The following is a 15335-nucleotide window of genomic DNA, read 5'->3' on the forward strand; positions in this document are numbered from 1 at the left end:
TACATTCACCTCTCTATCATATCACAAAAACATACAGGTACAGAGAATATACGTGACTCTGGATCTTAAGTCACTGGGGTATATTTTTAGCAAAAGCCAAAAAAACATTGTATCGGTCAAAATTATAGATTTTTCTTCTATGCCGAAACTCATTAGGATATTAAGCAAAGATTATGTTTCCTAAAGATATTTTTGTAAATTTCCTACTGTAAATATATTAAAAAATAATTTTGGATTAGTAATATGCATTACTAAGAATTCATTTGGACAACTTCAAACGTGATTTTCTCAGTATTTATATATTTTTTGCATCCTCAGGTAACAGATTTTCAAATAGTTGTATCTCGGCGGTCTGATCCTAATATTCAGATGATGTTCGAAAAACTGACACTTAAAACTGGTTTTGTGGTCCAGGGTCACATATGTACATGTGTTAATGAAGGTAAAAAAAAGTTATACAGTGGCGTAAATAATAAGAATTTACTTAAATGCATTAATTTAGCTTTTTAATGCACCCTATAATGCACCCATAAATAGTTACACTTATGCATTTTAGAAGACACTTTTATCCAAAGCGACTAACAGTGCATTCGGACTATACAAATTTTTTTATTTATTTTTTAACCAGTATGTGTATTCCCTGGGAAATGAACCCGTGACCTTTTGCGCTGCTAACACAATGCCCTACCACTGGGCCACAGGAACAGTGTTGCAAGCAGTTGCAAGCAATTTCAAAACAGTTTATAACAAGATATAATTCATTACAATGTACATTATGAATACTTTTATAATGCATTATGCATAAAGGCTTTAATTGTTTCCAATTTTTTTGTCATAATAATAGTGCAAATGCCCATTATAAAAGTGCATTTTATATGCCATTATACTAGTTCAATGTTGCAGAGAGTATGCAAATAGACAATTTGTCGTTCTGCCCAAATCAGTAACTTTAGAAAAATGCTGTTTATTAAATTTCAAGGTTTAAAGACGAAGTGTGTAATTTCTGTGGTAGTAGTGTCACCAAACGGAAATGCTAAAAATAACACTCAAACAACTTTACAGTGACCACAGTGTCAGTGTTTCATTTTTATAAGGAAATAAACTTGCAAATGGTTGACTTACAGTACAGTGACTCTGCACATTACAGTAGCATATAAATATTAATAAATATTAATGCAAGCTGGGTATAAACCTAATGTTAAAAACATTGGGATTGTGTCTTGAAAATAAATTACAATTTGGGAATATACAAAGAGCTCTTTATTTCTAAAGATAGCACCTGTAACATTTGTAAATGTGATTGTGATCTTTGCCATTGCGTCCCTGAGAAGAAGGAACAATATGCAGAACTTCCTCACTTATACTGGTAACTGAAGAAACCACTTTCATCTTTGTGGCTGCACTGATCCACACAGCAACCAGTAAGTGGTGACTAATGATTAAAACACATCAAACAAACAGCAATAAACAGAAACTGAATGATTTATATTAGTCAGTGGACTGCCAGGTGCCGATCAAAAGCAGCATTTAGAGCTGTTAATGTTAAAATAATCTTCAACTGCTAAACCAAAACTTCCTGTTTCCTAGAAGCAACTGTGTGCGCATTACCAGACACTGTTTATTTTGGCTCTACGCATTGCATAGCTTGCACTGGGACATTAAATAGACACTGCTACCATGGTAAGGAAGTGCACTTCATTACATTAATGAGCTAATATTTCTCTTTCCTATGGTTATTCATTATGTATGATTATATGTATGTATGAAGAGATGAGCTTGGTTGCATGTCATGCACATAAAAATGCAGTGCTTTAATCATTTTGGTATACAGATAGGTCACCAAAATGAACTTTTTTTTTTTTTTTTGCTATAAAAATTGCTCAGCTTCACTTAAAACTAGACATCTTACACTTAGACTTTTGCATGTGCTGTTCATAGTTAAAAATATAATTGCATGTCATCCATTATTTTAATAAAACGTATTTGTCACAATTTAACTTATTGCTCAGTGCCGTATAACAGCTCTGTGTTTCATATCCAACAGGTGATAGAATTAGACCTCTGGTTCATTATGACACTGAAGATCACACTAACCCTTTGTAAAATTGAAATGGCAAATCCGAAGAACCAACCGTGTGATATATATGACAATGTAACCGCAATGACTGTTAAGGTTGACTGCCATGGACGTAGACTCCAAGTGGTTCCAAAGTTCTTACCAAACACAACCGACCTTGATCTATCTGAGAACAGGATCAAGAACATAACAGCCGAAAACTTCCAAGACCTGGCAAATCTGATCAATCTTAATCTAAACTGGCTGAATAACAAGTATAAAGTTCTTGTTGGCGCCGGGGTGTTTTCGAATATGACCAAGCTACGTAAACTGGAGCTCAACGGGATCGGACTAAAGGACGTGCCAAAAGATATTCCAAAGAATCTGCAAGAACTAAAGCTGGTTGAGAACAAGATCACCCGGTTAAACTCAGCATCCTTCAGGCATTTGCAAAATCTGTCACTCATTTACCTTTCGAGAAACTGCTACTACTGGAATCCTTGCTCGAGGTATCACATAGAAGATGGAAGTTTTTCTGCCCTGAGCAAGCTGAAAAACCTTACTTTGTCTTTTAACAACTTAACTCAAGTCCCCAAAGGATTACCTGTCTCACTGATGAAACTAGAGCTTGCTTCAAACAGAATATCGTACGTCGGAGAGCATGATTTCAGAGGACTCGACAATCTGATAAGTCTAAATATCCAAGGGAATTGTCCAAGGTGTCATACGGCTCCATATCCATGCATTCCGTGTAAAAATGTTTCCATTGAAATTCATCCACGAGCCTTTGCCGGCCTCGGAAAGCTGCGGATTCTGGACCTTGCTGGAAATTCGATCGAGAAAATCGATCCTACTTGGTTTGCAAACATCTCAAAGCTTGAGCAACTCTACCTGTCGTTTAATTTCCTGTTCGAGGCTGTTCAAAATAATGTTTTCTTGAATAATCTTCCACTGCTGACAAAACTCGATCTCTCGTTTAACTACGCTCTCAAGATTTACCCCACCACGGTTAAAATATCGCCCAGCTTTGCAAACTTAACCTCGCTGAGGACGCTGCACCTTCGTGGTTTGGTTTTTCAAGAAATCCAAGAAGAGACCTTCAGCTCTCTGTATGGTTTACGAAATCTGTCAGTGTTGGATGTAGGAGTAAACTTCATCGTCCGTGCAAAAGCGGAAATATTTGAAAAACTTCAACATGTGAAACTAATCTATCTTTCGGAAAACAGACTTTACCCGGAGTTGCGTAAAGATGCAGGTGTTGGTTTGAAATCATCATCCGTGATGACCTCGATGTCAGAACCTACTCCTAAAGGGAATTCTTTTGACATTCCAGAAGATCTTGTAAAACCAGAGTGCTCCGCCACCGGTCGAGTGTTGGATCTCAGCCGAAATAACCTGTTCTTAATTACTCCTGAACAGTTTCAGCCATTCGGGAACATATCTTGCCTCAATCTCTCAGGAAATGGCTTTGCCACGGCTCCGAATGGATCTGAATTCACATCGCTCCCAGACCTCAAATATCTGGACTTGTCCTCCAACAGAATTGACCTGGCATACGATTACGCTTTCCGAGAGTTACAGAGTCTCGAGGTGCTAGATCTTAGTGACAACTCCCATTACTTCACTGTGGAAGGCGTGACCCTCAATTTAAACTTTCTCAAATATTTGCCCTCCTTGAAAGTGTTAAATATGAGCAACAACCAAATCTATACGTTATCCACCAAAACCATGTCAAGCAAGTCTCTTCAAGAGCTGCAATTCCAGAGCAATAAACTCGGTAGGATGTGGAGGTTGAAAGACAAAACCTACGATAGGCTATTCGAAGACTTGACCAATGTGACCCATCTCGACATATCCCATAACAACATTAAGACGATCCCTTTTAGGATCTATAAATATCTTCCCAAATGCATTCAAAAGTTGGGATTAAGCAGAAATCACCTGACAAGCGTTGGTTGGGAATTGTTGAGACAATTCCCTCATCTACGAGAGCTCATTTTAAACAACAACAACATCCTTAAAATATCTAGCAACTTGTCAAGCGACGTTCCTTCTTTAGAGTTCCTTAATCTGTGGCACAACAGTATATCCGAGCTTTCCAGTGGATTCCTCCAGGGAGCGGTAAACCTAGAGAGGCTTGATCTCGGTCACAACAAACTCATAAACATCAACCAGTCCACGTTTCCATCTGAAAACGAGATTTACCTAAAGACGCTGTGGCTCAACGGCAACCCTTTCCATTGCACATGCAACATGTTTGATTTTGTTCTGTGGATTCGCAAGACTAAAGTGAAGATCCCCAAATTGGTGACTGCGGTGACATGTGCCATGCCTGAGGAGAGGCAAGGTATAGCAGTAATACAATTTGACATTACAGAATGCAATGACGACCAGTTGGCGTTTCTAGTGTACTTCTTCTCCACTTTTTGCATTATATGCACCACATTTGTGGCCGTCGCAATGCACCTTTTCTACTGGGATGTTTCCTACTTATTCTACTATGTGAAAGCCATATTTACTGGGTATCAGAAACTGAGCTCTGACAGCTGCATCTACGATGCCTTCATCACCTACGACACCAAGGACACACAGGTCGAGTCACCTTTATTTATTTTGCATTTACACAATACAGATAGTTTCAAAACACATCAGAAAACAACATAATCAATGATGCAAATTTCATTAAATATGAGACGTATTTTAAGTTGTAAACTCAACTAACATGAAATGTTAAAGTCTGGCAAGGTTACAAACAAACGTTCTTTCAGAATCATTGATAGAATGTTCTTTCAAAGTCATCTGGTCTTTAATAATGTTCTCAAAACGTCAGTACAAAAATTGTATTTATACATTGTTCATGGAATGTTTTTTCCTGGAACGTTTTAGTTGGACATTTGTCTAGCACATTTGAAACGAATGACCAGAGAACATTTAAAAGTAATGTTACCGTAATGTTTGCAAAATGATACAAATACATTTCCCCTAACATTAATATAACCAATAAAAGGCATATTAAGGAAGAAAGAAAGAAAGAAAGAAAGAAAGAAAGAAAGAGAAAGAAAAAGAAAGAAAGAAAGCTGGGTATTTGTATTGTTTAGAGGACATTCAGATATAACAATTTCATAGCTTAATGGTAACAGTAGCAAAATGTTAGAATATTAAAAAAAAAATTGTTAGCTGGGAATCTAGGCTCTCTCAAATATACGAACAAATGTTCTTAGAGTAATTTTAATAAAAATTTAGTTATCTGGTCATTAATAATGTTCTCAAAACCTTAGCACACAAACATAACAATATTGTATTTATATTGTACATTGTTAAAAGTTTTATTTTGATTTTTTTGTCTTTTTATTTTTTACTTTAATAACTACTTTTCAAAATGTTCAACATTTAAAAACAACATTCTCATAGTGTTTGTAAAGTAATACAATGGAATGTTTCTTTAATGTACACATAACCAAAAAAAAAATTAAAATAAAATAAAAAATGGATGTTTTGAACATTCAGAAAACATTTCATCACTTTCTTGGATGCAAAATGTTCTTAAAACATATTTTTCGGGGAAAAAGCTCTAAAAGACAATCCCAGCTGTCAAGAAATGTTCTTAGAATGTTCTGGCAAGGTTCTCTCAAAGTTATGAACAAACTTTCTTCTGTTAATATAACATTTGTTCACAGTTATCTGGTATTTAATTATGTTTCAAAATGTATTTTTAAATGTGAATGTATGGTTTGGACATTCATCTAACATTTAATAAATGCTACTTATTGTTTTTTGAACATTAAAATGTTGCAAAATAATTAATATAACAATATTTGCAAAACTAATAATTTCTTTTTTTCTTTTTTAACATTTAAAATCCGGATACTTTGAACATTCATAAATTATATTTTCTAGTGGTAATTTTATTGAAACATTCCTAGAACATTTTTAAATGCTCTTATAATATTGATGCACAGTTTTTTTTTTTTTTTTGTAACGTTTTCAAATTATTTATGCATCTTTCATGGAATGTTTTACTTTGTTATTTGTCTAATTTTTTTTTTTTTTTTTTTTACTTTACTATTTTCTACTTTTCAAGACATTCAAAAAGTCAAGTTTTTTTTTCTTTTTATAGTGGAAAATTCCCTTAATGTTTTTGCTAACCTTTGCATAAACAAACAAACAAAAACAAAAGGGTTTTGAAATAATGAAAAACATATCTGAGAACATTCAGAAATATCGTTCTTATAGCTAGCTAATGTAATAGAAATTTTATCAAAATGTTTTTAGAACATATTTTGTTAGCTGGGTGTCATTATTCAGCTCCGTGTTGATTCAGTTTAGTTCAATAAGTATGTAAAGTTCATCAATCATAAAACGAGTCCAGTCCAACTATGAGCAGCTGTACAGAAGACAACAGTGTCATTATTCAGATTCAGTGTTGACTCAGTTCAGTTCAATGAGTGTGGATGTTGCAGGTGTCTGAATGGGTGCTCAATCACCTGCGAGTGCAGCTGGAGGAACAAGGCGAGCGATTCCTGCCCATATGTCTGGAGGAACGGGACTGGATTCCCGGTTCTCCGGTTCTGGACAGTCTGACGCAGAGCATCCAGCACAGCCGCAAAACCGTCTTCGTTCTGACCGAGCGCTACGTGAACAGCGGCTCCTTTAAGATGGCCATCTTCCTGGCGCACCAGAGGCTCCTGGAGGACAATGAGGACGTGATCGTGCTACTGCTGCTGGAGCCCGTGTTACAGCACTCACACTTTCTGCGGCTGCGCAGGCGTCTCTGCGGGCGCAGTGTCCTCGAGTGGCCACATTCACTGTCCGCCGAGGCCTGGTTCTGGCAGTCGCTGCGCAACGCCATCCGAGTGGACAACCAGGCCATGTACAGCGACCTCTACAGCAGATATCTCACCACTCAATAGGAGGAACGATGCACAAAACTGGGTTGAGCTACAGAAACAAAATGAAAACCATGTTAGTTACAGAGCCATGTGGCAATTTGTGTATTGCATAGATTCAATTCAGAAAGCATGAATCTCCATGAAATGATTATTTTATTGTTTTAGATTTCTGTAGGATATAAAGTGAAGACAAAGAACAAAAGTAAACAAACGTGCACCAGAAAAGAAGAATAAACACATTTAGGCTGTTTTGTGTGTTTGTGCACTTTTAATATAAGATAATATACCAATAGTTTGTTTCACAAAATCCGTGGATAGTTCAGTTAGGAGAAATAAAGTACGGTTCACAGACTGAGAGCTAAAAAGCAATATACAGAGAGAGGAAAAATGGAGAGGTTTTTGAAAGAAAATCTCACTTGAAACATTTTAATGCAATCTGATGAAACAAAATGATTTAACACTCAATCCAAACTTTTTCTTTTAGCACACAAACACAGTAAGATGTGAAGGAGCATTTAACAAGGAGCATCTGGTTTCCTAATTATCTTGCCTTTTTTTTTACTGTAACATTTTTACATTTCTAATGGAAAGGAGCTGGACTCACATGATCAATCCTTCAGTTGGTCATTCATTTTAATTAGTTGCATTTCTTTACTATTATATAGATAGATAGATAGATAGATAGATAGATAGATAGATAGATAGATAGATAGATAGATCCTTTTTTCTTTTTTAATAATCTGAAACACAAGCTCACCTGTAAAATCTTGTTAAATCATTTCCCTTTGCACAAACAAGCAAGATCAACAAGCAGCACTGGTTTTCATATTTTTCATCATAAAATGATGAAAAACTGCAGGAAATGTTCGTGTCAGTTGTTTTTTTTATTGTAAAGTGTATGTATTTCAGGTGGAAAGGTGTTGTACTATCATGACTACAAGATCAATCCTTTATTTTCACTAATGTTTTAATTAGTTTGTTGTATTTTGACTTTTACAAGGAGCATTTGTTTCATATCTTTCTTCAAAACATGATGAAAAAAAGGCTGGAAATTTCCAGTCTTTTTACTTATTTATTTTTTATTTTATTTTTTAGATACTGTATATATAGCAACATGTGTGGATTTGAAATTGAAAGTGAATCGGATCCTTCACTTGTTTACTGATATTTTAGTTAGTTTATTGTATTTTATTGCCTATATGTTTTCATTTTTTTAAGGGAGAATATGATCTTGAAAAATTTAAATTCAAACTATTAAAATAAATAAAACAAACTTCATTTCTCTTCGTTTCTCTTTGCAAACACGCACTCAATAAAACAGATGCAAAGAAACATTTATCAAGGAACATCTGTTTCCTATTTTCATCATAACATGAAGAAAAAGCACAGCAAATTTGGCAAGGAAGTGTTCAAATGTTTCTAATAGTATGCTAGCAGCTAACTCGAACTGATCACACACACTTCCTGTTACGATCTAGATCAGGTTTCCTCCCGTGCCAGATAAATACGGTTTCTTATATGCATGTCTGGTGCATGGGTCTTACTTAACACAAAACAATATGCTTCATTCATGACTTCATTCATTTAGAGCCTTAAGAGTGTTTAGCCTCGTTAGCGTTAGCCTGACAAAAGGCAGGGGTTTTGCGGGATTTCCACAAAACAATCAACTTACAGCTCCATTTTTGCTGTATCTGGTCTTGTTGAACTGACTTTATAAGTCAATACCCCCCAAAAATATGATGTATTTGTTTGTGATCTTGTGAGATTTTAAGAAACACGTTTCTTACACCGTCAGAATATTTATTATAATAGAAGTATGCCATAAATGTTTATTTTTTTAATTTTGTTCAGTGGAAAAATAAACGGTAAAACATTTCCTGCGATCGTTCCGTTAAAAAACAAACAAACAAAAAAACAAGTATGATAATATATGTATTTAAAGATGTTGTAGTAATGTTGTATATGTCCAGCAGGTGTCGCTGTCGCCCAACAGCAGCGCTGCTCTCAGAGGGCGTTCACTTCAATGTGTTTCTCACTGCATCAATTCTCAAATACATGCATGTTTCAAATGTTTCTCACATAAACCTTTTATTCTTATTATCTAGTTTGGGGTTTATAATATTTATAGGGGCTCCGCGAAGTAAGCACGCGTCTAACGGGCCGGTGACGTCAGTCACGTGATTTGCATATCTCTGTGTATAAATGCAGTGATTCTGCGCTTTTCCCTTCACTGCTGCACCCGCTGAGAACAAACACTTTGACTAGCACACTCTCTGGTGAGTAGACCATCGCTGTGTGCTCTTAGAATGCACCAAAATATCCTTTCTTATCGTTTAGATTGTAGGTTTTTTTTTTAATATCAATCAGAACGCTTTAAAAAAAATTGGGTTATAATTGGCTAAATGCATCACAGTAAAAAATAAATGCATCCGTTTTGCAATTACGACCAGGAAATGTGATTTAAATTTTAATATCTTGCATGTAAAATATGATTCTTGATATGTCTATCAGAGATAATAGATTAGGTTTCTTTGTAACGTTAGTATCTCTGTTCATGAATGTTGAGCTCGATTAGTTTTTATTCAGTGCGCCAAACATGCATAAACGTGAGTTGGGAATATGCTCAGACCGTTGCAAAAGCTAAAATGATTTTTTTTTTAAAGGGAGAACTGTTGATCTGAAGTGAAATACGAGCGAGATTGAGCAGGAAAGGGCGGTGGTTACATACCAAATCCTCCAGACTGTGATGCAACCCCAGCGTTTGCTTTTTAGCAGTTATTACAGCAAGACTTCAGCTTTTCTTTTTCTTGCGTTAACTTTTTTTTTTTTTCCACTTAAGTGCATTTTGCTACATTAGGATGCCAAACTCTACACCTTAGGGAAACAAAGGGTTGGAAAAGCCCTTATTGGCTGTGCACTAATATGAATATTAATGTTGATTGCATCTGTATTAGTCATCAGGCCTTGTGTCCGCGTGCATTTGTGTTTCTCTGTGTGTGTCATCAGTAACAGCAAGCCATTTCCTGTTATTTGATTTTAGACCCTCTGCAAACATGTCTGACAAGCCAAATCTCGAGGAAGTGACCAACTTTGACAAGACCAAGCTGAAGAAAACGGAAACCCAGGAGAAAAATCCTTTGCCGTCTAAAGAAAGTAAGTTGTTTTTTTTTCTTTTTTGTTTTTTTTAGGCATGCACATGAAACTTTGAAACCTGAGGCTAATGAATACTGCTCTGCTCTTGTCTTTCAGCCATCGAACAGGAGAAACAGGCGGGTTCCTCGTGAAACTCGCGCTGCACACTTCTATGCACTGTACATTCCACATTGCCTTTTTCACGTCTTCTCGCTGTTTAACTTTTAACGGAAATGTATGACCTAAGTCGCATTATGATTGGACAACCAAAAAATGCAGACGTTCGTACAAGCCCTATGTTTCTTTGCCCACATACTCCCCTTTTTTGTAAACCGCACCACTGATATTCTCATGAAGTTTGTTGATATGGAGGAGGAGGAGGCGGAGCCTGGCGTGAAGCCTCACAGTTTCACTGCTGTGAGAAGTGGTGAGGGGGCGGGGCTAAGAGTTTGAGTGACGCGTAACAGAGACTCGCTCTTGTAACATCTCTTGTGACTTTGGTTGACTTGCTCAAATGCTTTAAAGTCATGCAGTGTTTTTGTTTTTTTTGTATGTTGACGTCTTGGAATGCACAATTTTTGTTTTGTAATGCAAATAAAATTCTGTAATATTCAGATGGATTTATTTTTTTTTTTTTAATGTTTGTTCTGTGCTTTTCGCTTTCAGCCGTGTCGGTTTGTCACTTTAAGGAATTCAACTAATTTTATAAGTTCATTTGTAATTACTAGAAGATTTTTCTTTTTAAAAGCGGAAATGAATAGAAATGGGTAGGCTATGTTATGCTATTAAAACCGTTATATTTAAGTTCTGAGCACGACTAGATAAATACGTTAACTAATTTTTTTTATGGCAAAACTGAATCAATCATCGTTGTAAATTTCCTTTTTAACCATTTATATACCCTAAACTAATTTCTAGACAACGGAGCATCACCAGAGAAATCTACGTTTAACTAGAAGTTACTTTTTTTTTTTTTTTTTTTTTTTTTAGATATGGAAAAAACATGTACAATTGTTTGGGTTTTTCGGTGGGAAGAATTTATATTTTAGATGACAAAATGAAGTAAATTATACAGACCTTAATGTAAAATTAATATTCGTTTTCTCATGTCTTAAAAATAATTATACCAATCCATATTTTAGAACGGAGTACCAGAAAAGTGCATTAACTAAGAATAGTTGCCTTTTTTAAATCATTTTGTCTTCAGTTTCAATTTTTAAGGTTTCACATCTATGAAAAAACAATTTCTAACCGTTTGTTTGTTTCTGTGGGAAGTTCGGAAGTTCATCTGCATTTTTAACTTTAGCAAAACAAACGGAGTTAGATTCTATATATGCCTTAATAATGACCAAAGACGATCTCAAACCCTTCCTGCAGCTCACTCTAATCGTTGTTCTGATCAAATCTTTGTAAGATCTCTTATCTGATGAGTGAATGTTGGCCACTGTTGACCCACGCATGTTGTGACCCAGAAAAGAAACCGTTTCAGCATATCACCAAGGGCAGACACAATATCTGCTGAACTCTGGAGAGGTTTCCTGAAGATCACTAAAAGATTGAGTGCAAAACACTCTAGAATATGAACTATAATCTCTAGTATTTATTTACATATAAGTAACTCACACAAAACTGACAAGAACAGGAAGAAATCAATCAATCTGACCTGGAAGCTGTTTTTAAAAACATTCAAGTTTGCATTGTGGCAATTAAGCACGTTGTTTCTAGGATGTTTGTTTGCTAGGGGGTTGCTATATGGTTGCTGAGTTATATTGAAGTGGCTTCTGTGATGTTTGTAGGAATTTCTAGGATTTTTCTTTGTGGTTGCAAATGTGTTCTGTGTAGTCACATCTCTCCATGTGATATAAAAAAAAAAAAAATCAGTCAGTCAGCTAAAATAATAGCAATAACAATTGTTATTTAAAGAACATTACAAATTTTAGCATTTCTCGCATGACTCGCATGACTTGTTTCTCCTGAATAATACATCATTTAAATACATCATTGAAAGTCACGTGGCAGTTGAGAAAATTAGTTTGCACTGATGTGCAATTACATATTTAATTTGAAATATATAATTTTTATTGCCTTAAAATAATTGTATTACAGTGAGTCTAATAAGAATTATAAATTGCATTAACTGCATTATAATAATGGGGATTTGATGTGAAGATGTGCTTAACTCTCGTAATTAAGGTTTTAGTTATTTAGTCTCAATTGTATAAATAAAGGTTTAATTGTTTTTAAATTAGTTTACATTGTATCATTGTATAATTAAGCTCGCAGCTGAACTAGCATTTTAAACTGAGCATAAAGTTACAGCAAACGGCAAATATTCCTGCAAGTCTGTTCAAGCAGCATTAGCTTGATTAAACCCTCATTTAAAGCGGATAATCTGGAGCTGTTAACAGTGTTTTAATCTGCCTTATCCAGAATTACCACATCTAATGTTTCTTCAGTGGACACTTTTACCTCCATCAGTAAAACACAAAACAGATGAACTATATCTAGCTAAGGCCTATTGAGTTTGTTCTACTTAATGAAAAAAGGGATAATATGATAGAAATACATACATATCTTGTTGGACTCACCATCTAGGGGACTTCTCACGTAGTTCTAAATGTTTTTGGTTTATTTTTAGCTTGTGTTTATGATAACAGACACTGATTATAACTCTTGTATACTTGCCCTTTTCCAAGCGTTTATGATATCAACAAATAGGACATAATGTGCTTCATAATACATAAACAAATTCCTCTTCCTCTTTGTCTTCTTTTCTTTTTCCTGATCTCCCATTTTATGATTCTGTAGCCAAAGTGCTATTGATAACATCTAGACGCTATCATTAAGTTGTTTAGTGATGATTTTTGCTTCTGTTTGTGTGATTTAAACATTATTTGCAACTTCCTGAAGCCAGATCCACCACTGGTCAACGTTACAATACTGGTGAGTTGGTCATTCTCTGAGCAAACATGACAGGGAGAAACATACGGGTCTGAAGCATTAAAAATGATGGTTATGCTATGGCTTGCACAGTGTTGTAGGCCTTTTCTGTCAGCAGATTCATTGTGAAGAGGCTATCATATGGCTGCAGCTTTCTGACAGCACTGAGAGTATTTTTAGATGGCATATAGGACACAAAAAACAGAATTACGAGATAGACTCACAGTGGTGAGAAAAATTCGGATTTGCAAGGAAAAAAGTCAGAATTGAGAGAAAGTCATAATTGCGAGATATACACTTATTTGCGAGAAGTCAGAATTGTGACTTTATATCCCACAATTCTGACTTTATAATTTGCGATTGCAATTTTTATCACGCAATTGTGAGGAAAAAAGTCAGAACTGTGAGGGAAAAAAAGTAAAAATTGCAAGAAATAAACTCGCAATTGCGAGGCAAACTCACAACTGCAAAAAAAACTTTATATTTTTTATATAAGTTTATACCTCAATTCCGACCTTATTTTTCGCAATTGTGAACTATATCTCCAAATTCTGAATAAACAAATAAATAAAAATCGTGAGATGTAAACTTGAGATGTACAAACAACAGTTTGTATTCCAGTTTTGTGCTGCTTGATTAAACACTTTACCAGCAACAACAAATTACATTTCAATATTTCCTCTAGATGCTTAACCATAAAAACACTGCCACAAAAAGTCAGTGTTTTTGGGATGTTTACAAGTGGTTGAGATCGTCATTGGGGCATCTCTAGATGGTGGCTTGCAAGTTTTTTCTAGGTGGGGCATTTTTAGCAATTGCTACAGTTTTTTAATAATTGGCTGTTAGGGTGTTGCTATCCAGTTGCGTTTCTAAATGGTTTCTATTATGCTTATTGGAATTGTTAGGTTTTCTTTGTTTTTTGTTTTTCTTGGTTGCTGGGGTATTGTCAACAGCCAATCAAAAGCTCTTCCATGACCTTAAACTTATACATCTTAATGTTTGTCATTGCACATAAAAATCAACATGAATACAGGTGCTGGTCATATAGTTAAAATATCATCAAAAAGTTGATTTCACTAATTCCATTCAAAAAGTGAAACATGTATATTTAATTTTTGATGATTATAATTGATAACTAAGGAAAATCCCAAATTTAGTATCTCAGAAAATTAGAATATTGTGAAAGGTTCAATATTGAAGACACCTGGTGCCACACTCTAATCAGCTAATTAACTCAAAAACACCTGCAAAGGCCTTTAAATAGTCTCGCATTCTTGTTCTGTAAACTACACAATCATGGGGAAGTTGACAGTTGTCCAAAAGACGACCACTGACACCTTGCACAAGTAGGGGAAGACACAAAAGGTCATTGCAAAAGAGGCTGGCTGTTCACAGAGCTCTGTGTCCAAGCACATTAATAGAGAGGTGAAGGGAAGGAAAAGATGTGGTAGAAAAAAGTGTACAAGCAATAGGGATAACCGCACCCTGGAGAGGATCGTGAAACAAAACCCATTCAAAAATGTGGGGGAGACTCACAAAGAGTGGACTGCAGCTGGAGTCAGTGCTTCAAGAACCATTGTGCACAGACGTATCCAAGACATGGGTTTCAGCTGTCGCATTCCTTGTGTCAAGCCATTTTTTCTTAGTTGCTGGGGTATTGTAAAGTAGATTGCTGCTAGGGTGTTTTAAGCCACAGCTACAGTTTGCTAGCCTGTTGTAAGGGTGTTGCTATGCAGTTGCTAGTGTTTTCTAGGTAATTTCTACGATGTTTGTAGGCATTGCAAGGTTTTATTTGGTGGTTTCTATTGATATGCGGTTGCTGGGTAGACGGTTGCTTGGGCATTTTAGTTGTTACTACAGTTTTTTGGGTGGTTACCAGGATGTTATTATGTGGTTTTGGGGATATACTAGGTAGTTTCTAGGATATTTGTAGCTGTTTCTGGGGTTTGGTGGTTGCTTGAGTGTTAAAGCAAGACCTCTTTCAATGTGAGTCCACAAGATATTTTTATATAAAAAAAATATTGTATTGCATTAACCAATAGTCATCCACCATTATTTCTGTAGGTCTGTTCATGTTCACACGCAGGGAGGTTCAAATATTGTTGTGTTTAGACAGCTGGTAACAATAGCCACACCTGAGAGGAAACTAGTTAAAATAGATGATCTCCGACCTCCTGTAGTTCACTGCTGCTCTCATGATGTGTTTCTTCTCTAATGTTAGTAGTGATGCAGATTTAAAGCATGTAAATGCAATGCTTTTATAGTCGTTCAATCATCTGAGTGCCTGAAGCTAGACATATAGAAATTTCTTTATGCAT

The 15335-nt window shown here is 35.6% G+C and overlaps 2 protein-coding genes and 1 long non-coding RNA gene across 3 annotated transcripts; all 3 read left to right on the top strand.

Moving 5' to 3' along the window:
- The first annotated feature begins 1317 nt into the window (after positions 1 to 1317).
- Positions 1318 to 7030, top strand: LOC132095576 (toll-like receptor 8). The gene is made up of 3 exons (XM_059500702.1): positions 1318 to 1680; positions 2045 to 4648; positions 6517 to 7030. The coding sequence occupies exons 1-3, from the start codon at positions 1678 to 1680 to the stop codon at positions 6964 to 6966; spliced, it is 3057 nt and encodes a 1018-aa protein (XP_059356685.1). The 5' UTR covers positions 1318 to 1677; the 3' UTR covers positions 6967 to 7030.
- Positions 7031 to 7058: 28 nt separating this feature from the next.
- On the top strand, positions 7059 to 7475 carry LOC132095583 (uncharacterized). Its single transcript, XR_009422460.1, has 2 exons — positions 7059 to 7157; positions 7324 to 7475. It is a non-coding gene; the product is annotated as an uncharacterized LOC132095583 (long non-coding RNA).
- Positions 7476 to 9064: 1589 nt separating this feature from the next.
- On the top strand, positions 9065 to 10691 carry LOC132095582 (thymosin beta-11-like). Its single transcript, XM_059500712.1, has 3 exons — positions 9065 to 9221; positions 9986 to 10098; positions 10195 to 10691. Exons 2-3 carry the CDS (start codon positions 9999 to 10001, stop codon positions 10227 to 10229), a joined length of 135 nt encoding a protein of 44 aa, XP_059356695.1. The 5' UTR covers positions 9065 to 9221; positions 9986 to 9998; the 3' UTR covers positions 10230 to 10691.
- Positions 10692 to 15335: the final 4644 nt, after the last annotated feature.

Source organism: Carassius carassius, chromosome 19 (assembly GCF_963082965.1).
Source record: "Carassius carassius chromosome 19, fCarCar2.1, whole genome shotgun sequence".
NCBI classification, from domain to species: Eukaryota; Metazoa; Chordata; class Actinopteri; order Cypriniformes; family Cyprinidae; genus Carassius; species Carassius carassius.